General features: G+C 39.4%; 1 protein-coding gene across 11 annotated transcripts in view; it reads left to right on the top strand.

Moving 5' to 3' along the window:
• LOC137181270 (R3H domain-containing protein 2) overlaps nucleotides 1-25410 on the top strand; it is a 64199-nt gene that overhangs the window by 21421 nt on the left and 17368 nt on the right. The window contains exons 3-19 of one of the 11 annotated variants that reach the window (XM_067586847.1): nucleotides 4699-4853; nucleotides 5542-5703; nucleotides 5874-6114; nucleotides 7116-7157; nucleotides 9030-9116; nucleotides 9318-9441; nucleotides 10084-10162; nucleotides 10658-10717; nucleotides 11383-11523; nucleotides 13260-13368; nucleotides 15855-15950; nucleotides 16202-16251; nucleotides 16994-17047; nucleotides 20142-20377; nucleotides 21893-22026; nucleotides 22570-22668; nucleotides 23768-24061. In XM_067586847.1, coding sequence (XP_067442948.1) covers nucleotides 5938-6114; nucleotides 7116-7157; nucleotides 9030-9116; nucleotides 9318-9441; nucleotides 10084-10162; nucleotides 10658-10717; nucleotides 11383-11523; nucleotides 13260-13368; nucleotides 15855-15950; nucleotides 16202-16251; nucleotides 16994-17047; nucleotides 20142-20377; nucleotides 21893-22026; nucleotides 22570-22668; nucleotides 23768-24061 — 1782 coding nt within the window. In that variant the 5' untranslated portion in view covers nucleotides 4699-4853; nucleotides 5542-5703; nucleotides 5874-5937. Of the gene's footprint in view, nucleotides 1-4698; nucleotides 4854-5541; nucleotides 5704-5873; nucleotides 6115-7115; nucleotides 7158-9029; nucleotides 9117-9317; nucleotides 9442-10083; nucleotides 10163-10657; nucleotides 10718-11382; nucleotides 11524-13259; nucleotides 13369-15854; nucleotides 15951-16201; nucleotides 16252-16993; nucleotides 17048-20141; nucleotides 20378-21850; nucleotides 22027-22569; nucleotides 22669-23767; nucleotides 24062-25410 lie in introns of all 11 variants that reach the window. The other 10 variants (XM_067586844.1, XM_067586845.1, XM_067586846.1 and 7 more) reach the window with 10 other exon arrangements.

Here is a 25410-nt window from a genome sequence, read left to right as displayed (position 1 = left end):
ACGAGACAGATAGCTTTCTCTGTCTCTTTCACTCACTCATACACACGCACGCACACACACACACAAACGCGCTCACTTACATAAATCCAATGTTTCACTCAGGGCTCCCTGCCATTGGCGGTCTTTGGTGTGGTAACTTGACACAGTGGGCAGGGCAGTGTTTGACCTGTGTGTCTCAGCTGGTTGCCTGTCATCAGGAGGGCCCATGTAAGAGTGGGTCAGAGTGTCCTGCACTGCATTATGACAGCTGATAAGGATGATAGTGACTTTCTGTGAGTGGTGTATGTCTGCCTGAATGACCTATCGATTGTGCTTACATGTGGGTGTCAGTGGGTTTTGTGAAACATCATCATCTCATCATTTTGTAGGAAGCAATCTTTTAAAAAAGTGTTAAATTTCCACAGTGTTTATACAAATGTGATTGATCGTGCAGTCTTTGTAATAATTCAGAGTGGTATGCAGAGACCTGTACAGAATTTTGAAGTGCAAGAAGGATGCGTTTTATTTGGGTAATGTAGCAGAATATAACAAGATAAATAGAATTGTTGCTTCTACAAAAACATCCAGTACTTCTGAAATGAGCAACTAGTAGTATAGAGGAATAAATGAATATCATACAGTAGTGAGTCGAGCTTGAAAAGGTGATCAATTGGCCCTTATAGGCACAATTGAGGCATCCCTGTCCTACTGAATTAGAGCACTCTGTAAAAGTGGTTTTATGAGGCCAGCATATTGTGGATAACCTCTTGTACTATGATGTAACTGGCCCGAGTCCTATGTGAATCAGCTACCCTGCTGCATGTCTACAGCCACATGTGATGATGCAGACAGTTGGCGGAGAGATGTCAACATCAGACACACCGACACACTGACTTAACTGGGACACAATAACCTCAAAGATCAGTGCCGCTGCTGGTTATGTAGTTGTTGAGACTGCAGTGTACAGTCTGTCTTTTGACACATAATAGTTTACTACTTTTGCTTGAATCACACTTAAGGTGGGGGTATGCTCGAAATGAACTAGTTCATATAAAGTGTCATCCTACCACATCCGAAGGCTTAAGTGTTTACAGCTGTTCTGAGCAGCCACACTCGATGTCAGACTGAAAAGTCTTCCATTATAGGTGGGTGGGGGGGTGGGTTTGTCACTTTTAGGAAATGACAGTAATTGTTGGAAGCAGCCCCTGCATTCTGACGTTGGTGTTCAGGGGTTTCAGATGCTGTTCAACCATTCAACAAGCACTTTGATTGGAGCATAGTGATGCCTTTTAATGTGTTGCGATAGCATAAAAATAAGGTTGTTCAAATACAAGTAGTAGCAGTATTAGTAGGAGCACTGTAGCAGCAGTGTTTCCCCTGTATTCATTCAGCAGCATCGCACCGCAGCTACAAAATTATGAGCACCACTGCTAAAATTTCAGACAATCATTGATATCAATGAGTTAATAAGGATTTTCACTCACACACTGTGTGAGCACAGTAACATCCTACGTTATTGTGTATTTTTTTAATCATCCTCCCTCTCTTCGTTCTTCAAAGGACATCTACGTGAAAGGTACAAGAGTAGCGTAGCTCCGTTAAGGAATAAGGCAGTGCGTGTGTGTGTAAATGTGTGTGTGTGTAGTTGCGCGAGAGCAGAGAGCGAGGGGCAGACACATGACGTGAATGCAAGCGGGGCAGAGGAAAAGGTCAGCAGTAAGTTGTCAGTCTGGCAGTAAATGTACAGTACAGGCTACAGTGTGTCATTTCATAAATGCTGCAGCTCCTCAAGACAACGAAAATACTCATCTATCGAAGGGGGTTAGCCCCGAAGTTAGCCACGACGCGTTAGCTTAACTTGACCAGGCCCACTTAAGGTGGACCAGCAATTCTCATTTTAGTGTCAATCTCAGCCGCTCTTTAACAGAGAACGGAGAAATGTCTGGCTGATGAGTGTCTGTCTTGAGCTTTTCATATGCCTCCACATATGACACCCCCCCCCACCGCTCCAAAGCACTCAACCTAGGAGAAGCACTGAGCAGTATTAGTTGTAGGGCTTTGATGTTTACCACAATGCTGTAGTACTATAATGCATAAAGAGATGTGTTGAGGAAATTACCATTGACACTATTTCTCCATCAGCAATAAGACAACATTACCAGTAGCAAATTCTGTTTCCTTATCCACTCTGCTCTGCAGTTAAGTTTCTGTTGACACAAACATAACACATTTTGTCGCTGCTTCACAATTAAACCTTTCTATCACCCAATCATTGTCATGCTTTTATCACGAGGCTTGATGTTTGCCCAAACATCCCTGTCTTTAGGGTTATTGGATTCGCCGGGTAAGCATTCATTCAACATTGTTTGCAGTAACCATTTATCAGGTGATACAGAACAAATAGACTTGCAATACATTGTCGGAGTGGCTCAATTTGAACACATAGTAACTGTATTGTGTTCATTTCAGGATATTATCCCCTGGGTGTTTAGATGTTCAGTCATCTTTGCTCTGTGCAGCATGAAAGGGCACGTACAGTATATTTGTTTCATAGTGTCTTTGGTGTTTGTCTAATAATAGTAGGTCAAACACAGTTGGAGTCTGTGTTGTTTTTTAAGATGCTTCACTACTCATCTGGTAGGCTTTATGAGTTAAGCAGCACTAATCTGACTTTTTACTACTTGATATCCCATGATCTGAATGACTTAGACCCCATATTAGTATTTGTATCACAGACAACGATTGCTTGAACTCTGGAGAAACTGGAACAACAGCAATAGCATATGTGGTCTCATTTTCTTGTTCACCTTGCCCTGTTCTCTCTGCTTCTGTCTTTCCATCCCCGTTAGTGTGTACACACTGCAATCCACGTATTTATTTTTAATATCATTCTTCCCCTTGCCCTTCTTACTGGTACTCGCTCAACACAAATGGCAGCAGTTGAGAATGACGTTACCATCCCCTTGGCAACCCTGTGGGCCGGTTTATGTGAGTGTGTTGAAGGAAGCAGCGGGGAGTGTTGAGGAGGAAAAAACTGAGGGAAATGGGTGGAGGAGGAGAGAATAGGTAAAGCTGGTTTATTCATAAGCACAACATTTCTGCCTCTGATTCACAATTTGGCCTGCAGCCCCTCCCTGCCATCGGGAGAGGACGGTCCTCTCAGCCAGGAGATTGACACTCGAGATGAGGCATTGTCGTTGATTTCTAATCCAAATCCATTCTTTTTTTTTTTTTGTCCAATACACTGTATGTGTGTGAGGGAGAAAAAGAAGGCGGTAATGTTGAAGAGACCAAGTCAGGCATTTCTATCTTCCTAGATAGTGTGGCTGTATTCTGTGCTGCGGCATGGTAGGCTTGTATAAGCAGTGTGGGGTTGGGGCATGTGGGTGTCCTGGTCAATGATGTGGTATAATGCTGCTGATACTGCTGCTGCTGCTGATGACGCCTTTTCTGTTGCATTGCCTGAGTCTTCCCCACACTGGGAATCCCTGCCTCATTTGTTCGCTCATTTCATCTGTCCTGCAGCACAGTGCAGCAAAACGGTACAGGCAGAGACATGCGTAAATGGCACTCATCTGTGCTGCATGCATACATACTAGTAAGTGTGTTACTGTTGCCTGGATTTGTGCTCGCTTGCACTCCATCTCACTGTTGCATGCATGTAAGTGTTTGGGATTATATGCATACTTTTCATTTTTCTTTCAATAAGCACACATAACTAATGCTGTTGTTCACCCGGTGATAGCTGAGGAAATAGGCTTGTAGGACAGATGGATTGCTATTCATCTGTGTTGTTTTTATGTGTATGTTTATGGGTGTAATGCCTAAGACATCAGAGTTACTGCTTCTGAGCCAGAATTTACCCCAAGGGTGTTTGTGATTCTGTGTCATGTTTTCCCTTGCTGGGAAAATGAGTTTAATGATGTAAATGAGAGGAAGTAAGTGAGTGAGCAATAAATAATACTAGTCATGGAAAGATTATCATACGATCATCACAAATGTTATTTTAGAGGGTTCAAATTGGAAAAGCTGCTGAGTGTTTATGTTGTGTGTTCACCATGACTGTTGATGGAAAAGCCTTTCTAGGCAAATTTTTGATTTTTGATTTTTGACCATATAAGTAAATTTTACTTGTAGTCTTTCGTTGCATTCTTTAATTGCATGTTGACCTGAAAATATGACTAAGTTTACTTTATAAACTCATTTCATTGATTCTTTGTGTAAGCCGGAGGACCTAAAATCTACATTATTGTATTGTCAGCTACCAGTAGTAATTTTCTAAAGAAAAGAAATGCAACTACATTTGGCACAAACAGGACCTCAAGCTATAAATAACCTTCATTGCATTTTTCAGCTTTTCCAAATGAATGCTTTATGTCTTACATGCTGCTGCTCGTTAGAAATTTGGGCAACACATTTTTGATTGGACACAGACATTCCCATTCATAAAGAGTGAGGCCAATACTGTTCCTGCATTTTAAGTAGTGACAAAGTCAAATAATGAACAATTTAGGAAATCTGGGGAGAATAAACCTGACTTATCTTGCTTGATTATAAGCCCTGTGTGCCAGTAGGCTCCGAGCTTTCAGCTGCTTTGTCCCCCTCCCTTCTAGCAGCAGCAGCAGCAGCAGCAGCGGCAGCAGTAGCAGCAGCGATGAGTCACTCAGTGTGTGAAACATGACGTCATTCGTGTCTTCCTCTTCTGCTCTTGGTGTACAGGACTCCTGACTGGAAGACAGACCATGCTGCTACACTGAGCTGGAGGGAGAGAAAAGAGAGAGGCCCCAGAGGACCGCTGAGGTGGTGGCTGGTCTGTTGGTGTGCCCCTCCCCCTTGGCTGGCTTACTGTTGCCCCTCCAGTTCACCTGATTGCTGTAAATATTGCTGCCTTTTTTGTTTTTCACATGTGCATGTTGATTTGCTTGTAACATTGTTTTTCTAGATAAGTGTTTTTTGAAGCTAATCTGTACTCATACAGGGAAAGATAGACCTCAAAATACGTTTAATATTTGTTTGATTTGTAAAAAGTTTATTTCCTAACTGAATCTTGTGAATAGAACAAAACAATTCTGGTTTTCTGTGAAACGTCTTCACACATAAAAAAAAGTAAAGGTGATGTAACAGTTTTGTTGGATTTGTATTCTTTTTTTTCCAATTCAGGTCATTTTTCAGTTCATATTTCCTTACTGGCATCAACCTGCTCTTAATTTATCAAGCTGTCTGAAAAGGGCCAGTCATTTTCAGTTTCATTCATTGTTGAGTTGAATAGTCACTAGGGGCAGCAAAGTTGTCAGTGGTGATGTTCGCCATTACATTATCAATGTGGTTAAAGTATCTTTTCAGAAGAATCTGTTTGATTTTGAATATTGACACATTTTGGGCAGATATTGCGTCAAAATGAGTTGTAAGAGGCAGCTTAATGTGAACATGTAACCCTAATAACAAACCCGTTTAGGATATTAATAACTATGCTGTGAAAAGCAATTATTTAACTCATTAAATATGTAATTTTTTAGACAATTCTAAACATTTTTTCCTTTTTTTTGTGTTTCTTCCTCATAGCCCCACCCTGAAGGCTAAGGCTTGCTATGGACTGCGCTTCGCCCCCTGCTGCAGCCCAGCCCAGTATACTACCTTAGTGGGTTCCCCTCATCTTCCTGTGTGTGGTGGTTCCCATCCAGACTCACTCTACAGAGTCCCGCACAGATCGGATACCACCTAAAGGTAGGTAATATCGCTGTACACTCTCACACATACTTTATGTGCTCAGTCTGTCTGTTTGTCTTTCTCTTGGCTCTTTCATCATCAAATATTTGCAGAGTTTTGGTGTTTAAAACTGTTAGAGCCTAAAATGCCCCCCTCTTTTCTTTTCTATTGCTCCTTTTTACTCTCAGCCACTCCTGGGTCCTCCACCCAACCCCCTCCCCATATCCCACCCTCTCCCCCTCCCCGAAGAAGATGTCAGTGAGCCTGACAACAGACATCCAGCAGGAGGGAGAGAGTGGGCCACTCATCGAGCCCTGCAGTCGAGGCAAGACCTCCCCTCAACCACAGGGCACCAAGGAAGGGACAGGAGAGGGCCTGGAGGCTGAAGATAGCTCCCCACAGGATGCACAGGTGGGAGGAAATGACAAAGTAAGACCATTATGCAGACCATTATGTTGTATATTACAGCAATGGATTTGTTGTATATTACAGCAATGGATTTGAATAATCGAATAAAACAAATTCAAGGCAGGAAATTACAGTACATCTCCATGCTCTGCGATGACAAGTGTTTATATTCAGCTGGTCTATAGTATTTCTCCCCTACTCTCTACCATATTTTGAGCCAATACTGCTATATTTTAAGTGTTTTAGAGAAGACGTGCTCTTAAGTGATAAATGCACTCCATTTTTTGCTTTTAGCGCACGTGTCTGAATTTTACACACAACCTATTGTTCAGCCAGAAACATACTTATTTAGATTTTTTTGAGTTTCAGTTTTAGCCAGATTTTGGATTTAATTATTTTGGAGAACAAGACCCCTAGAACAAAATCCCGTCAGCCCACCACACTGCCATCACATTAATATTTCTGCTGCCAGAAGTCTATAAAATGCACTTGCGTCTTATAAGAATTCTTTCACAAATCCATTTAGGCCTATATATGGTCAAGAAATCAGGTTTCTTCAGCAAAGATCTGTTACTGGGTATGTACTGTAAACACAGTGTTTGACTAAAAAGTGTTTTTAATTTATCTCGCCTTTATTGTCTCACCAATTATATACTTGGCTTTGTGGATGGGCCAATCAAACTGAATATATGGAATATATATGGATTTGTATGGATGAATATATGGATTTGTAAAATTTACTTGACTGTCCAAGCAAGAACTAAAAAACCAATTTGCACTACCAGGTTTAATAAATTTGAATCCATTGAATTGTTTGTCATACACTTTCAGTTTAAAGTCATTCAACAAATAAAATGTTTGAATATTCATTGTATGCTGGTAACAGTCTCAAATATTTATTCAATTATTTGCAGTTTTGTTTATCTTTATCTAGTCTGTATTATGGCAGGAAATTTATTCTGAGGTTGTGGAGTTACTGTGCAGCTTATTAAAATTAGTAAAATGACAAATTTGTTTTGCAGAAACGGGCTCCTAACCACAGCCATGGCAGGAAAAGGGCCAAGGTAAGAGAACTGATGGTCACTGATTTTTTTTTTTTTTTTTTTTTAAATCACAAAAGATAATCAGATACTCATCTGTCTGAAAGTCACCAAAGTAACTTTATAATCCTGCTCCTTGAAATAACCCCCTGCCAGTTGGTTGTGTAAGATGACCTTCCATTATTAACCCTCTAATCCTCTCAACTACAGTCTAATAAGGTGGACCACCTTCTTATTGTTATTGGTTTAAAATCATAATCCTCAAGAGAGTTAAATGTAGTTGTCAGAGTGACCTAAGTGAGGCTATGAGACAGTTAAGACAGTTGATACCAGTAATATTTAATAACAAGACGATTGTTTTCTAATTTAAAAAAAGCCAGACTGTCTGTGTTATGTCTCACTCCAAGATACCACTCTATCCTGCTGAGCAAGCTGCGTTCAGATACGACGTGAAGAGATTCTGTGTCTTGCTTAGACCTCTTGATTAATGCCGTAGTCTGTTTTTTTGCCTGTGTCAGACAAAAAACCGTGTAGGGATTGCTGGTCCATCATCACCTACTTCCAAGGTGCATTTATTTTCATTTTTAATTTGCACACATATGAAGCAGTGTAAAATCCAGATAATTGAAATAAAACAGATGTGACAGGAGAGGTCAAGAAGCAATAGGCTTATACATTGGACCCCCTCTCATCTTAAGGAAAAAAAACAAACCACCAAAAAAAATACTTAACTAATAAATGTAACATGATTTAGAAAAATACAAAGAAAATAAATGACAATAAAGAAGCACACAGTGAACAGAAGAGTTCACCAGTCAGCAAACATCCTATGAAAACAAAGAAATATGACCGTAAATGCAATAAAAATATGAATTATCAATATAAAATAATAACAATTATTAATTATTCTCAATAATTAGACATTATGAATTAAATGAAATGACAATTGAGAAGGAAAGAAATAGAATAAACAACAACTTCTCATAAGAAGGTTGTTCTTTATACTAAGTGTTGCTATACATATTTAATTGTATTCATTGTTTCTTTAAAATTATTTGTCTGTAAATCTGCACAGCACTTGTTGGCTTTTATTCTGAGTGATTGAGAATGAGCTGATATTATCTAACTTAATATTGATACAGTACAGTCTAATATAATAGAAATAGTTAAAACAGATGAGCTTCTGTCTACATGTAGGCTACACAAGTTACATTTGGGGGTTGGGTGGCTCGTGGCACCATGACAAAAAAATAACCTTTTAAAGGGGCGTTGTGGTACAAAAACGTTTGGGAACCACTGCCTTAGCATAAGCTCATTGTCTACTTATATTGACCTAAAACTTACCTAACTAATTCTCTTCCTGTAAAAGAGATAAGAACATGTTCTCTCTGCTCATTAATGTAGTACAGTTACACAGTGATAACATTTTTGAAGTTGGATCACCCTCATTTAGTTTCCCTCTAGGTTTTAGTACATAATCTGTCAAGGGACAGCATCCTAAGCAGCTATGTTGTATTGAAGCTGTGTGTTCTCCATGTCTCACCTCAGCCCCTCTTCCATTCCTCAGGGAACTCTTATTATTAGTCGTAATTCGGGGCTTTATGTAAGATTTTACGCTTTTTAGGCACATTTTAGCTGGTTTATGGTTCTAAAGTACAAAGTAACAGCAGAACATGTTAGTTGAGGATTTTCTCTTCCTATCACAAACATCAGGTGAAAGAAACACTTGATGACACACACACACACATAGCTACACATCATACACAGGATCTGTATGGTTTTGCTATTTTATATTATAACCCCCAGTATTGAGAAATATAAAAGATTATCTCAAGGCTCATTATTTGTGTCGTTTGTATTTTTAATAGATAATACATGTGTTTGATTCTGTTTCAGTCTAATGCTAAACTGAAGTTGGTACGGAGTCTGGCAGTGTGTGAGGAGTCTTCTGGTCCGTTCTCCAATGATGGACCTCCAGAATCGGTACCGTTCATGTCTCTAACCCTCACCCCTAATCCCCAACACTAACCTCAGTCCATACCTGGGCACTTAGCCTAGTTTGCTACATTTCGTGTGCAAAAGCAGTCGGTGTAGGATCAACTGTGCTTAGTAGACAAAATATAACAAAAATAGAATCCAAGATCTTACCATCTTTTCTCATAGCAATGGAATGTCATTTTCCAGGATATCATCCAGCTTCACATCAGCTGTCCATCAGACAAGGAAGAGGAGAAGTCCTCAAAGGACGAGTATGAAAATGAAGAGAAGGAGAAGAAGGACAAGACTCCACGAAAGATGTTGTCACGTGGTAAGTTTTTACATAGGAGGTGCTAATCAAACCTGTGATTACAACTCTTTAGACACCCTGTATAGTCCTGCCCAAGACAAGATTATAAGTTCTGTACAAATATGTGATAATAATAATAAAAATACTTTCCCCTACACAAATATAATGAATGCTAAACAGCAGGCTCATTTAACATATTATACATCCTTCATGACTGTTACTTGTAAATATGTCCGCTTGTATTATTAATACCCAAGCTAATATGATGTCAAGCTAATTTCTCTGAAAGATAATGGGATCCCTCCCTCCTCTTTCTTGAATTACTTACCTCTCTGTCTCTCTGCAACTGCCTAGTGTAGTGGAAAGTAGTGAAAAATTATCCCCTGAAAAGTGTGTTTGTGTGTTAAAACGTAGAATAACAGTTAGCTGGTATCTCATGCTATCTGTTCCTTATGTTTATCCTCCCTGAACAACCTGGAATGTTGTTTCTGGTGTGGTGAGGTGCCATTTTAGGAGTTATGCTTAGCAGCATTCTGACTTCACTTTTTCTGTCTCTCCTGCACCTTACAAAAGTGTCAGTCTCTCTCTCTCTTTGCCTTCCCAGTCTCTCAGCCTTTTCTTTCTCTTTTGTCTGCATATTTACTTTCCCCCTCTCTCTTTTAGACTCCAGTCAGGAATACACTGACTCCACGGGCATCGATGTTCACGAGTTTCTGGTCAACACACTGAAAAACAATCCCAGGTATGAGATTGTCACAAAATAATGACTGATATCTAAATAAAAAAAATTGAAAATGAACTAAGTAGGATACAGCTGTTTGCTGGATGATTGTTTAAATTACCTGCCTAATTAACCAAAAGAAGCACCATGTAGTGCACAATGTTAGAGTAATGATCAATAATTTTAATTTAAAGTTTGCATAACTGTTGAAGGGCTAATATTCCATTAGCAGTCAATAGGCAAGGGGTACCGTGCATTTGCTGCCAAGTAACAATCTTGTCCGAAAAGTCCAAGTCCTTCATCCTTTGCATGAGTTTGTTGATGATGAAATTGCAGGCTAGAAAGACTAACCATTGTAATGACATTGATACAATTATTATTGGAAGTATTTATTGCAGCACTTTGATTGGTATGCTTTCTGCATCCAACTTAGTGACCCACTCTCTTCTCTGATCTCTCTCTCTCTCTCTCTCTCTCTCTCCCTCTCTCCCTCTCTCTCCCCCTTTGGCCCAGCAGGGATCGAATGATGCTGCTCAAACTAGAACAAGATATCCTGGAGTTCATTAATGACGACAAGTAAGCCACGTTCTTCATAACCACTCACTTGCATTTAAATTTAGCTGTTCTACATCCATTCCTTTTTATTTATAGACTGCTGAGGTAATAAGATAAATATGGCAGGTTATAGTTCATATTATAAGGCAAGTTTAGGCTTGACAGCTAGGACTCTGTGTTCCCCTTAACATGAATAGTTTTATTAAACAGAAGTATTATGATCTGAGCATTCAATCATCTTGTACACAATAGAGCCAAATTGATTGTCCCAAAAGTGGAAGATCCTGCTAATCAAAAAGCTCAGAATTCACATTTTTTAGAAAAAAAAATCTTGAGGGTAACAAGACAACAGAAGGTATAGCAGGGGTTACAAAATGGCATAATTCAGTATTTACCACTATACTTTAGAAAATATCTAGAATACAGTTTTGCTAAAAAGGAATGTTGTGTCAGACAGTCCTTTTTAAAATATGTTTAAGTAAGTTTCTTTGTATGTAGAACAAGCATGAGCCCCTTTTTCTCACATTATTTTAAATGCTAACAATAAGAATCTACACATTATGGAAATGGACTTTACAGCATTCAACAAAAAGACAAAACTTAAAAGATTAGTAGTTGGCAATTCTTTGCAATACAGCATTGAAATAACATTTTACTCACAACTTTGTATTCTATGTTCCCTGCAGTAACCAGTATAAGAAGTTTCCTCAGATGACTTCTTATCACCGTATGCTGCTGCACCGTGTGGCCGCCTACTTCGGCATGGACCACAATGTAGATCAGACAGGCAAGGCTGTCATCATCAACAAGACGGGCAACACACGCATGTAAGTGTAGTTCCCGACTTTGGTCCAGGCCTCAGCAGCTGCAGTCTTGAAGCTACAAGAAATTTGATCTAGGATTACGTGTTTTGCAAATCTATATATAGGTATGCATAGGTTGTAGTCTGCAATGCACTTGAAGTGCTCAAAACAGTAAAATAACAGTTAAAGAAACACCAGACTTTATATTTTCTCGTAAAAATCCAGATGTCAGGTTGTTAATAGGGGTTATGGTAGAGTTTTTATATGCAAATTAAATCACAAAGCTACATAAATACTGTAAACAACCACACAATAACAAAATCCATGATATAGAGTTTGCTGTGGCAACACAGGAAACACAACATACATCATGAAGGTAACGCAAGAATTCCACAGTCATAAACATTTGAACGAGATGAAGAAATACCTGAACCAAAAATTAAACAGAGCAGCAGCATGTAACTGAATGGAAAGTTAGTTTCTGCTGAATACAGAAATGAGACCATCTTAGGCTCTGAATGAACCTAATTGATTCAACACAACCACTCAATGAATGGCAAAAATGTGTGTATTTCACATTGTGTGTGTACTTGAGGCAGTAAGAGAGGAACTCATCAATATAGTGATGCAAGCAAGCTCTTTAAAGTTTGCCCAAAACCACAGCTAATCAGTAAAATATGTGTACGTAGCAAATGTGGTATCACTGGTAATTCAGTTATTTTGGAAAAACTTACCCGTTTGCCCACTGCACGCCATAACCAAGGCCAGTTTGTTTGTCCTTGGTGAGGAGTGTGTGATCCATACAAATATATTGTTTTTCTTCCATGCCTGGAATAAATTACTTGGAATTTTTATGTTGAAAAATCCTGCCAAATGGATGGATTATTCTTTTTATAGTCCTTGCTTTCTGTCGTCATTCTCTCAACTCTGACTAATACATGACATATCAGTCACAAACTAACAAACGTTATTTTGTAAAGCATTCAATATTTGGGAACTTTCAGATTTGTTGCAAAGTGAATTTATAACTACTACTGTCAGGAAATAAAGATATTAAATTTGTAATAAACCGTAGAGAAAGCAATTAAACAGCATTGATATAATTTCTAAGGGCTGATGGGAAGGACACCAACACAAATGGCACTTGTTTGGTTACAAATTCATGATATTAGGTTTCCTAATAGCAACTGTAACATACAAACCATGTAATAAAAAGGAGCATTCCCAAATCTACAAAAATATTACACAGTAAAGGGCTTAAATATTCTCAAGAGTAGATTCTTAAATATTTTATAACTGTACAGTTCTGAGCAACAGCTAAAATCATACCCAACAGAGGGAAACTCTCCCTAGTGGTGATCAACTTTTCAGTGGCAGAACAACTCTTTGCAGATGCCAGAGGAAGATCACAAGAAGACAAGACAAACAAATTAAAAGTTGAAAAGTCAGTGACTGTGTCAGTAGCCACTAGCCAGTAGAATAGACTTAAGGTGAAGTGTTGCTGGTGTTAACAGCAGCCAGCTGCACCTTAACAGTTATAGTTTTCAAATTATTATTAATTAATGATTATTAATTATAATTAATGTGTGAGGATGTGCTAAGGCATAAAGTAGTAAATCGTGTACCTCAGAAATGGGCAAACAAATTTTTTGCAGATCTATAATGCAGCCATATGTTATGTTTTGTCTTGTTTAATTTTTAACGAATTTTGTGTTGTTTAGTATGTTAAGCATGCCGTTTGTCCTCTGTTGTTTTTACAGCCCGGAGCAAAGGTTCTCTGAACACATCAAGGATGAACGTAACATGGACTTCCAGAAGAAATTCATCCTTAAGAGAGATGATGCCAGCATGGACAAGGATGATAATCAGGTAGGATGCACTGTATACTATAATATTTGTTGACTGTCATTTTCACCATCCATTTTTTAATTATTACAATTAAATGTGTTTTTAATTCAAATGCCAAAGTATCTAAATGGTACAAATGGTCCAATCATGTGCTACTTCTTCCCTCACCTTCATACTGTAGCTGTAAACAGAAGCAGTTCAGTGGTAAAATTCTCTGTTACAAAACACTTAACTTTAGGCAAGTCTCACTAGGAGAAGGAAAAAATTTTTTTTTTATTATTACACCACAATCAACACTTTTAGTCAACATATTTGAAACAAGTGGTCCTGTTATTCTGGTTAAGTCTTGCTGCAGCTTGTTGCATCAGTTAAAGATGGATCCCATAGTTGTTTCTTTGATAGGAGTAGAGGAACTTACAGTTGTCGGGATGTGATGAAATAAGACAGTTGATTATCTTTTCCAGATCAGATGAAAGGAGGCAAGGTCTATTTGTGATGACAACTAAGCTTTGAATCAAATACTCACAGATTAATAGTGGTGAACCTCCAGAGTATCTGAGTATCTGGAAGTAGGAGAAGTGGGGCAGTATGGCTTCAAGTACAGAAGTACTACTATGACCCAGCTGTGTTTTAATCATTAAATTGAACTCTTAATTATTTCAAATAGAGGTATATAACTTTATAACTTTTATAAGACTTTAGACGTTTCCTTTATTATATCAATGGTTGCTATTTGAAGAGCATGCAGGGTTTGAACAGTGAATCCTGTACATTATTGTAGTTATACAGTTGGCATGCGAGTGGCAAATTGCATCCATCCCAGCAGAGATGAAAATTGGCATGAGAAGAGATTCAACAACCTGAAAGGGGTGGTACAGATAATGGAGGAGGCTTAGTCCCTTTAAGTCCACTTTTAGGCGCAATGGTTTAAGTGCAAACCATTAAATTCTCTGTTCACCCCTGGTCCAACCACATATATTTTCTGACATTATGCTGATTAGACATCTCAGGTTTCCTGTATGTAGAATGTTTTAAATTTCATGTTTTTTGTCTGCTACAGCGTACATATCTGCTCTGTGAATCACATGCCCTGTGTTCTCCTCTGAGACAAAATCAGAAACCATGAGAGAGAAATTTATATTTTATATTTTTTGGTTTCATGATGGTGTCTCAATCTCTGCATTCATTATTCAGAATGACGTTAGTTCTCTGTCTATGTAAATGGAGAACTTGTTTCCATATATCCAGTGAAATCTCTGCATTTTAAACCACTGTTGCATAAAGCAGTAACGTTACAGTTCTGTCATATCCTGATAGCAGCCTGCTACACAACACAAGAACAGCACACTTTGAACAACAACCTACATTACTTTTACCTGCTAAAGTCTCCTTATCAAACTTACAAACATGAGCACGTCTTATCCTGTACTGTAGCTTGCTGAACGAGCCACCAAACATTTGTTGCACCAGGGAAAAGTGCACTGCTAACGTCAGTCTTGTTTCCCTGCCAGCAGGGCAGAGCCTGCCAACTTCTGTCAATCATAAACTCCGACACAGCATTTTACCAATAAAAAAACCCACTGACGATAAATTAAAATAACACCTTATTTTTGACTGCAAAAGAGATGACTTGATAACGCTTTTTTATTTATTTATTTATTTCCAATATCAGTACATAAAGAGTGGCCTATTAAAGTATTAATAGGTCAACCGTATTCAGTACAGTCATTTGCATGTTCCTTATGTCATCTCTTAAAATTTCATGCAGTTTTTGCATTTAATGTCTTCTTCATCGCTGCTGATTCCCTGTGTCTGAGCCACAAAACTGTTAAGCCTGGAGCACCGCTGTCTGCTGTGTAAAACTTGAATCTATTCAGTGTGCTGTCAGACAAGACACATTTAAACTCTGTATGTCAGCTGTAAAACTCATAGCTTCAATATTTTCTATATGTTTCAAAAGGAACGTATTAACTTTCATGTACAGACATGGAACAGTTGTTTCTGAGGATTTCAATGAAGCACTGAAACCTCATAATTTCATCCACAAAATGTGGTCACAAGGATAAATAAAGTTCTGCATTTTTTTTTTAGTCAGCTTTGCTCTGTTGCTGTCTGGAGCAAGTTTGTCACACTTCTTTTTTCCTTAAAATGTTTGTTTGATGCTATTTGTCATATTCCATTGTATGAATCTGCAAGCGTTCTGTCACTGTTGTGGTGTCAAAACTTCCCACGCTGCTTCCGCCTTCAAAACGTTCATTTTGCACACACATTTTCCATAATGTTGTTTTGATAGCAGGCAGTTGTTCTCTCTTGCATGCTACTGATGTTGTCATGTGACTTACTGCTATTTATCTTTGCAGCAGCACAAAGTGTGGTGATATTTGCCAATAGAGCACATTAACTAATATTAACACTAATTAATATTATTAACTATTATTAGCACATTAACTGACTACTGTTAATTAACATTAACAGTAACTTAATAATTTTTTTTATCCAAATGTTAGATCCGTGTGCCGCTGCAGGACGGGCGGCGTAGCAAGTCCATTGAAGAGCGAGAGGAAGAATATCAGCGGGTACGAGACCGGATCTTTGCCCGAGAAGTAAGTATTGGACCTGGACAGAGTAGCAAACACTGGGAAGGACAGATTACACATTAAGAACATTAAATCAGATTTCAGTATTTCTTAATCAAAAAAGAGTAAGAACTATATGTTTAATTACCAGTGTAGTAAAACAAGGTAATCTTTACAATCTGAGTGATATGTCTTAAAAACTTCTCAAACACTGATCTGTAGCTATTAAAGCTTTGCCTAAGTACTCCTGGATGAATGAAGCTTTTCATAATGTGTAGGTGTCCTTTTTTTTACAGTCCTCTCAGAATGGATACATCAACGACAACAGGTAAGATGATGCATCCACCTGGCGACTAATGTGTGTAATTTGTAAGACTATCCTTGCCACCTCTTCCCTTAAAGTTACAGTTTGTTTGTCAGGTTTTAGTTATGAAAGGTAGGGTGCTGTAGACCCATAAACATAGCAAACTTAACAGAATAATTATTGATTCTCTGTACAAATCTGACAATTTTCCACATAGTATAGCTCCTTACAGAGATCTAACAGTGAAGTTGACTTCATACAACATTTTCTGGAAAAAGACAATTTACAAAACATATTTTTCACATTTGTTTTATTATCTTCATTGCCAGCCAAATGATCAATTTGCATTTTTCCCCCTCCCTTATTTTTTATTTATTTATTTATTTTTTTGCCCGACTAGGAGGGACACACTATCTTTGAAAAAGATTTGTAGGTAGGGGAAAGATGGCTTCTTTGAAAGTAGTTAGCTCAAACAGCAGTTAAAGTCAGCCTCCATCCCTAAGCACCCTGGCCGTTGAGGTTGAAAGATTAGAACATAATATGCTGAGAGAGAGAAAGAGGAGGCGTGGGCCGTTCAACAGTCAAAGTTTCTGCCTCGTGTGCATTTTTTTTTCCTTATTCCCTCTTTCTTCTCAGGGGTAAAAGTTCTACATTGTTCCAACCTCTACCTCCCACCCCTCTTTATCTCACTATCCCCAAAACCCTCTCCTGTTCTCCACTCCAGTCCTGTAACCCCGGCATTTTCTCCTAATGTTAACCCCAACAGACTTTCCACTGAGGGCTACTGCTCTAGCTCTCAAAAGAGGAGGCAGATCTTTAGGTATTGGGGTGCTGTTGACTTTGACTTGTGTGTTGCCATGCCCATATTTGAAAGTGGTTTGGTGATGATAGTGGTGACTTGTGGTGGTTTTTATATCTTTGCTTGGCATAGTCGGCTGATTGATGGCTATTCCAGCACTGCACCGTGGGGCTTCTCATGGCCCATGCATGGCTGCTTTGTGGTTTCACTGGGGACTGATTGACCTACTTACCCTTCCACCCATCCACCGTCAACTACATTTTTATATAAAGTAACTGCATCTCTTCCACAGTAACCTGTTTGTTTTGTGGTTGACTTAGTCTTGTAGTTTTTGTTAACATGTCACCTGTTGCATAGTAGCACGTAAAAATGTAAGCAGTACATACATGCAAATGTTCTGGAGAACTGACAAGAAACATGAGACTGTAAAGAAAAGATTATGTTTCTCTTACAGTGCATTAGGGCTACTGCAAACGATTATTTTTTATTATTGATTAATCTGATTATTATTTTCTTGATTAATCTTTTGGACTATAAAGTATCAGAAATTAGTGAAAAATGTCCATCATAATTTTCCAGAGCCCAAGTTGGCTCAAAACCCAAAGATGTTTTATTACTGTAGTAGAAGAAGAAGAAAGAAAAACAAAACAAGCAAATATTTACATTTTAGAAGCTGCAGCCAGTTATTTTTTGGGCATTTTTCTTTAAAATACTGCTAAAGAATTTATCACAAAAAATAACAGTCTTTTTACATTTCACCCAAAAATGAGCTTGATATCCCAGTCCAGTCAAGTCAAATTTGTTTATATAGCCCAAAATCACAAATTTGCATCAAAGGGCTTTACAATCTAAGACCTTTTTCAACAAATTTGCAACATTAGATCATTTTCTCTTGTGTTAATTTTGACATGTCTAACTAATCTAAAGAAACACCACACATATACCCATGAAAGAGTGACAGTTATTTATGAAACAGAGCACTTCCACCATTTGTGATGTGCGTGCAAGCAGTGCTCATAAAGGGGCACCTGCACAGCAGACAACACCCTCTATCCTTAGACCCTCTGGAAAAGGAACCCCTGCCCGCCCCTTTTTTTTTTTTTAAATGGGTGAAAAAAGGAACCCTCAGGAACAACAAAAAAGGCGAGATCCCCCCTCCAGGACCGACAGACATGCAAACAATGTCAAAATCTTAACTTTGCACAAAGTACACAGAAATAAAAATAGTAAAATTACAATATGGAGAATATAGATAGGTATAGATAGATGCAAAAATACATTCATAAAAAGTATATAAGTATATGTTAACCTTTTATAGAATGCATGCTTTTAACTAATAACACCATATAACCACTGACTTAAATGAACCAAAACAAGAAGCTCTTAAGAGAGATGTGGGTTAAGTGAGCAGTCAAATTAAGACTAAGAGTGATCTAATATTCAATACTATGTAACTGCGCTTTGGCAATAATGTAACACCAACACTCGTGCCAATAAAGATTAGTTGATTGCGATGGAAGCTCAGAACGATAACAGCTCAGCTTCCCTGCTTCCGTGTGATGGGGGAATGCTGTCGTGAGGAGAGAGTGTAGATGAAATATCATGTGATCAGCAGCAGATTCCCTCCTCCCGCTCATCCTGCTCTCATCTTTGTCTGCAGAACAGAGCGAACAAGTGTGTGTCTGCCTTTTACAGAGAACGGCAGAGCACCCACCCTTCCTTAAAATAGGCTGTGCAGAGAGAGGACTCAAAATAGATCCTCCATTAATTACAGTCTCTGAAATATTTATCAGCCACAGCCACCTTCAAACACCACTCACTATCACAAGGGTTTTACAACCCTCACCACATCCCTGTTCTCGTCATCGAGATTCCCACAATCAGCCTTACATGTTTTGACTTTATTTGACTCTTGTTATCTCTACATGGACATACTCTGTTCATATCTCTCTAAGAGGAACAAAAAAAGCAAGTGTTTACAGCTGACTTGCCTGTTTTTTTTTTTCCTCTGCTGTGCTCAATGCAGTCATAGGTTTCTCTTTACCTGCAAGGCTTGCTAGCTACATTAAATTGAATGCTACACCACATATATTGGAGCTGACACATTTTTCTTTTCTGCGTTTAATTGTTATTTAAACTTCTCTTCAATGTAGAAGTTATTTGTATCATGCACAAGCACAGTAAGGCCATCCACTCTCTGCATCTTCAACTGGAACAATAATATTTTTAATGCTGACATGTCAATGGCAGACTCAGCTATTCACTTGTGATGGAGGGGTTTCCCAGAGTGGTGGTTACGCTTACAGTGTGATCATTGGTTTTCTTGGCAGCTACCCTTATCCAGGGTGACAGCATCACAACAACAAACCACAAAGGCGATGAGTGTGTATACAGCAATATAGTTTAAAGAAACATAGTGGTGAACCAGTGGTAGCAAGTGGTTATTTTGTAGATAGTGTGTGTGAGTCTGAGTGTTGATGTACATCTGCTCTTAAACGTCTGAGTGTTTATGTATGTCTGGTATTCATTTACAGGTGTATGTATGTCTGTTTCTGTGTCATCTCTTGTCTATAATACAACAAATTTGAAACGCATGTGTTATTGTTTATCTGTATCTAATTCTCTGTGAATGTTGTCTCCAGTCTTAGATGGTTTGTGCGTCGACGTCATTGAATTTTGTCTCATCCAGTGTCGATGTAATATCCTCTGATACCCCGGTGTTGATTGTTTGGAGCATCTTTTCTCCCTGCATGTGTGTTTTCCTCTGTGGATGGGTTTGTATGTGTGTTTGTCTGTGTGAATGTGTGTGTGGTTGTATGTTTAAAACTGGAGATAATATTGTTTGGTGGTTTGTTGCCTGATTTGTATCGTGGTTTCACTGAACAAGTCAATATGCATCTGTGTTGAATGCCCCACCCTAAATCCTGTCAAAACTATATGTTTTTTTCTACCTGTTTATGACCTTACTGTGCTTTTCTCTCTCCCACCTCCCACCCCCACCCCCCCATCCTATTTATCTTAAACTGTCCCTCCTGGCTCTATGACTCTATCCCTCTTTTATCCGCCTCATTCCACCCTTTTGTCTCCCTTCTCTTCCTCCCCATTCTTCTCTCAGAGGGAACCGTGAGAGCTCCAGCCGGGCATCCAGCAGTCGTCAAAGCAGCACAGACAGTGACATGAAGTGCCTGGAGCCTCGGCCCTGGAGCAGCACCGATTCAGACAGCTCCAACCGCACCCTCCGGCCGCCCGTCACTAAGGCCAGCAGCTTCTCTGGCATCTCCATCCTCACTAGAGGGGATAGCCTTGGCAGCAACAAAGGCTCACAGGGAAGCTGTAAAGGCTCTCGCTCTGGTAAGGATTGAAGAGAAAATTTGTGTGAAAAGGAGATATTTAGGTCTAACTAGTTGTTTTCTAGTGCATTTAATTTATTATTGCTACTTAAGCAATGGTTTGACATTTTGGGGAATACGCTTATTCTCGCTTTCTTGCCAAGAGAAGATCATTAGATATGAAGTTACAGCCTGCAGCCAGTTAGCTTAGCACATAAACTGGAAACTGAAAACAACTAGCCTGTGTCAGTGATAAATTCCACATGACTTTGGAGATCCCTTGATTTCTTTCACAAGCACCACCATCAGGTCAAAATTTAAATTTGTCAAATACTTAGGTTTATGACCTATTACCTGCTAAACTAATGACATTCCCATCAGCCTCAAATGCACTTTTTGTTTTTTGCTAATTAGCAAATGTTATTGTACTAACTTACTAAACTAAGATGGTGAACATGGTACACATCATAACTGCTTAATATCATCATGTTAGCGTTGTCATGATGAGCATGTTAGCCTGCTGTCCTTAGCGTTTAGCTCAAAGCACCACTGTGCCAAAGAACAGTTGCTGACATAGCTGCAGACTTATAGTCTTACTTATTTTTGAACTGTTTGAGAACTTGTTGAATATTCCCTGCAGGTTAATGCCTTGATCCCACTGTCCACGGCTGCATCGCTCTCCGACTGTGATGCGATTTTGTTCTGTCCTCCGTACAGTGTCATACGAGGGGAAGCCAGGGACTGGAGCAGTCATGGCAGCAGTGATGTCATAAAATCTTGTAATTTTCCACTTTCGAGATGAACCTCTCGTTGTCCATGGTGACAAATATCCTCTGACAGGTTGACTTCTGGCCTGGTGCCACCGGTTATAATGTAATGTTGATGTAGTGATTTGATATACAGAGTCTGCACAGGTGTTTTACTTTGACCGGATGCTCTATGCCGTTCCTGTGTCTGACTTCCTGTCTGGCTCGATCTGCTCTGTGCAGCTTGACGCTGCTTGCGTCAAAATAGACTAGGCACGTATTTTTAGCGGTGCAGAGCAGAGAGACATTTCTGAGACGCTTCTGAAATGCACCGCAGCGCGTCTGGTGGGATCACAAGCATTAACTAGAGTGGCCGCGATCAGCTCCAGCGGCCACTTCGCAGCCGGAAGGTGATGCAGCCGCGCCTGGTGGAATCAAGCTCTAAGACCATCGAGGAGACTTTTGGAACTATCGTTTACCCAAAATATTTGAACTACAGACAGACTTCACCTCTTGCTGAAATGGTGACTTAAGTTTCCCCTCCAGTGGTCCAGGAAAATGATGTAAAATTATGTTGTAAAATAGAGGATGATCCAAGAACAATTACAGCGACGTGAATATCACCCCCTTTTTTAATGACCAACTTGTTTTGCTAGAAAAGTTTTTGTGGGTTCAGCATTTTACTCAGAGCTGAAATTAATATAAAATACAATTTCCTGTATCTATGATGTCTTTTTCTGTATCACTAGGCCTGCCCCTAGTCAGTCCTGATGTATGTCCCCCACCCGCAGCCTCCCAGTCCAGCCGTAGCCTGCTTCCCTGCCCATCACAACAGCCACAACAGCCACAGCCCCAGGCGCCACCTCAGACTGCCCTGCTGCCTACTCCACAGCAACACCCCATGGGCAACCACATGATTGCTCAGGTAAGAACTTCCATTAACCGGCATTGATGTCAACCAAAAATGAAGACATGCTTTCAAGTTACAGAGGTTTAATTGAATCTGGTGGTCAATACAACAGTGATCATATGTCATCATTCCTTCTCTAACATGATTAATAAATGAATGCGCCTGTGGTTGAATCTGGTCATATGTACTGTAAAAAAGAGGTAGTTTCAATGTAATGAACGTAAAAAGTCAATGACAACATGTCTGATAGCAGCCATTTCCTCTTTTTCTCTCTGAATAGTGGCAGTTGCATTTCATTCTGTATATATATAGTTTTATGTCAGTGCTTAACTGCTTTTGACTATATTTGGAAACTAAATGTGATTTCCATTACTATCCATCTGTTCATTAACAACTTTTCCTCTGAAATCTTACCCACATCTTTCCTATGTCTTCATTTCTCTTTATGTCCTTCTATCCGCCTGCATCTGACACCCTCCTTCTGACTGGCTTGCTCCACTCTCTATCTCTCTGTGCTCTGCCTCTTTATTTCCTCCCTCTTTCTGGTGGCGTGTATAGCCGGTGGCATCTCTGCAGCCCTCTCAGCCTGTCTCCTACTCCAGCCCTTCCTGCCCCCAGGTTCTCCTGCCAGTTTCTCCTCCCCAGCAGTACACAATGGTACTGACACATCTTGTAGCTTCATCTCTTTTATATTAACTTGGTGAAAGACTGCATTACTGACACCCTCACACTTCACAGTTAGCTAATGCTATATTCTAGTAGACACTCTTACCCTCTCATACCCTGCTCTCATTTACATTACTTAGGTATTTAACCACAATCATGGAAGAATTATGTCTGCTGCTCTGAACCATTCAGATAGTAGTTTCTCTCAGGCTGCCTGAGAGACTGAAGTTGGGACAAGAAAATCAGTTTCCGAGATGTTAATGGTAGTGAGTGTCGTCATCAAGCACATGTGATTTGCTATAATTTAAAAAAGTGACAAGAAACAAATGTTGTGCAGTGCAGTTGTGCTTTGTGGTACTTCATTTTGGTATTTTATTAAAAATGTGTTTCTTTGCATTCTTTGAATTGTGTTAAAGTGTGTTAACTTAGAAAACTGACCCCCAAAAGAGTGAAACTGGGTGATCCTGATCCTACTTAAGTTAATATAAGAGTTGATTTGAGGTGGTTAAATTTTGGATCTGGAGTTCACTTCTCAAAATTAATCCACTAAAATCATGAAAATTATAGTGCTCTGATCTTAATCAACCAAGTGAGCATGCTCTTCCACATGAGCAGCAACTGGATAAGTGTTAGTATAGACCCACACCTTTAAGAGGCACTGATAATTTGGAGTGCACACTTTTTTTTTCATCAAAGAAAGATCCAGCAACTACAATTTGTATATTTTAGCTCACAACTTAACCACCATTACACCTAGGAGTCACCTGGGTTTTGTTCAGGATGGCCAAACACAACCTGGGTCCATCATTGCACTGGATGGAAAGAGATGAGATTGACATCAATCCTCTCATCTGACTCCTTAAAAGACGGCAGACAGGCGTATTTTCCAAAATGTCACGGTGTTCCTTTAAAGCTCATTTATCCAGAGCCCTTACACTATTGTTAATGTAGCATTGTGGTTTTGGTGATCAATCTCAGTCACTCAGCCCTCAGTTAGACCTTACACCACAGCTTCAAAATACAGAAGAGGTACTGTCTCAAACATAGCAGGCACAAACCCCACCAGTAACATCATTCCTATTCCTCCCAGGGAGAAGAGCTGGCACCCCAGTTCAGCCAGATGACGCTGAGTCGGCAGGGCTCCAGTGAGAACCCTGAGCCTCCCCCTATGTATCAGGCTCCTCCCACCGTGCTGTCGCAGCACCCCCCTCCTCAAACTGGCTACATCATGGCTACCACGGGTCAGCCTATGCCTCCTCCGTCTGGATACCAGCCTGCCACCGGACACCCTCATCCTCCACCTCCACCGCCGCCTCCATCCCAGCCTGTCATGCAGGCGCCACCACCCCCACAGGGCTACATGCAGCCCCCTCCGCCTCAACAGGTATGCCGTTCTCCACACGTCGTGAGATGAAGGTGTCAAACATTTAACATCCAGTTCTCAAATGTTTTTTTAGGTTTTGTTTGAATCCCCTTTAGATTACTCGATAGAATGGGTACCTCTCAACGAGATTAGTTTGTCATATATTAATCTTGTCGATTGATCTCAGAATCGATGGTACTGTGAAATATTTTACTATAATTTTGTGACCTCACCTGTCTGGCACCCTCCTATTTGGCATTTAGTTTACTTAAATATATGTATTTTGAATATTTACTATAACAGTATTTGCTCCCAGGTCAACTAGGAAAACTATAAACTGTACTCTAGTTTTGTAAGTCAAGCTTGTGCAATTCACAGGGATCATGTCCAGGGACTAATAGAGTACATTAGAAGTAACACATTAACTAAACCAAATGACTGCAGTGTCTCATTATTTTACTCAACAAAATGTATTTGCAAGGGGTAAAATGGTAATCTACATGAGCAGAGGAGGGGTTGCCTGTTTTGTAAGACATCACAAATGCTTAACAAGTCTAAGAAATAATTTAGAGCATCAAATATTCACACGTGACACGCATGAATAACATCAGAACAGACAGATCAGAGGAAAGAGTTGACACACTCACTTCCACCATAGTTAAAATATGAGTTAAAATGATTGCTGGGGAGCTTGACTTACTCATGACAAATGGCTGGATTTTATTGAAGAAATCCAAATTTGTGCAAAGGGAAATTAGAGCGAGCCTTATTCATTTAAATATTATCAATGTTAATGCTTGTGGACCTCTTCAAACCTACTTAGAACCAATTTGTAGAACAGTCTTGACTTCTGGAAGTGCTCTCAGGCGCGCACATATGAGCACTTATTGCAGTAATGCCATGTAATTCGGTATGTTAGTACCTAAATGCGAAGAGATGTACCAATATTCATCCATTTTAGAGTATATGTCTGAGGTGTAGGGGTACACCATGTAGACAAAATCAACATCTCTGTTCAGTATCATAACAATACTGACAATACAAGACTGTTTTTTAGTGTTTTCCTAAAATGAAATCCGTCATTTTAAAGAATGTACCTAGGTTTTTCAGATTTTACACAGTATCAGCTGTTCGTAGATTTCACTAATTTATTCAGAGATGACAACTGTGAACAACAATCTCAATTTACTATATGTATATATAGCACAATAATTACACAGGTCTTCTCAGGTGAACATTCGCATGTTAAACCTCTACCTACTCACAATTCTGACTAGATACAAACATCTCTCATGATTAGTATTACTTTTACTGTGTATAATTGTTGTTAGGTAGACACTCACTTAGGCTGATACATAAATCCTGTAGGT

The sequence above is a fragment of the Thunnus thynnus genome, chromosome 4 (genome assembly GCF_963924715.1).
Source record: "Thunnus thynnus chromosome 4, fThuThy2.1, whole genome shotgun sequence".
Lineage (NCBI taxonomy): Eukaryota > Metazoa > Chordata > Actinopteri > Scombriformes > Scombridae > Thunnus > Thunnus thynnus.
This window is presented reverse-complemented; position numbering and strand designations above follow the sequence as displayed.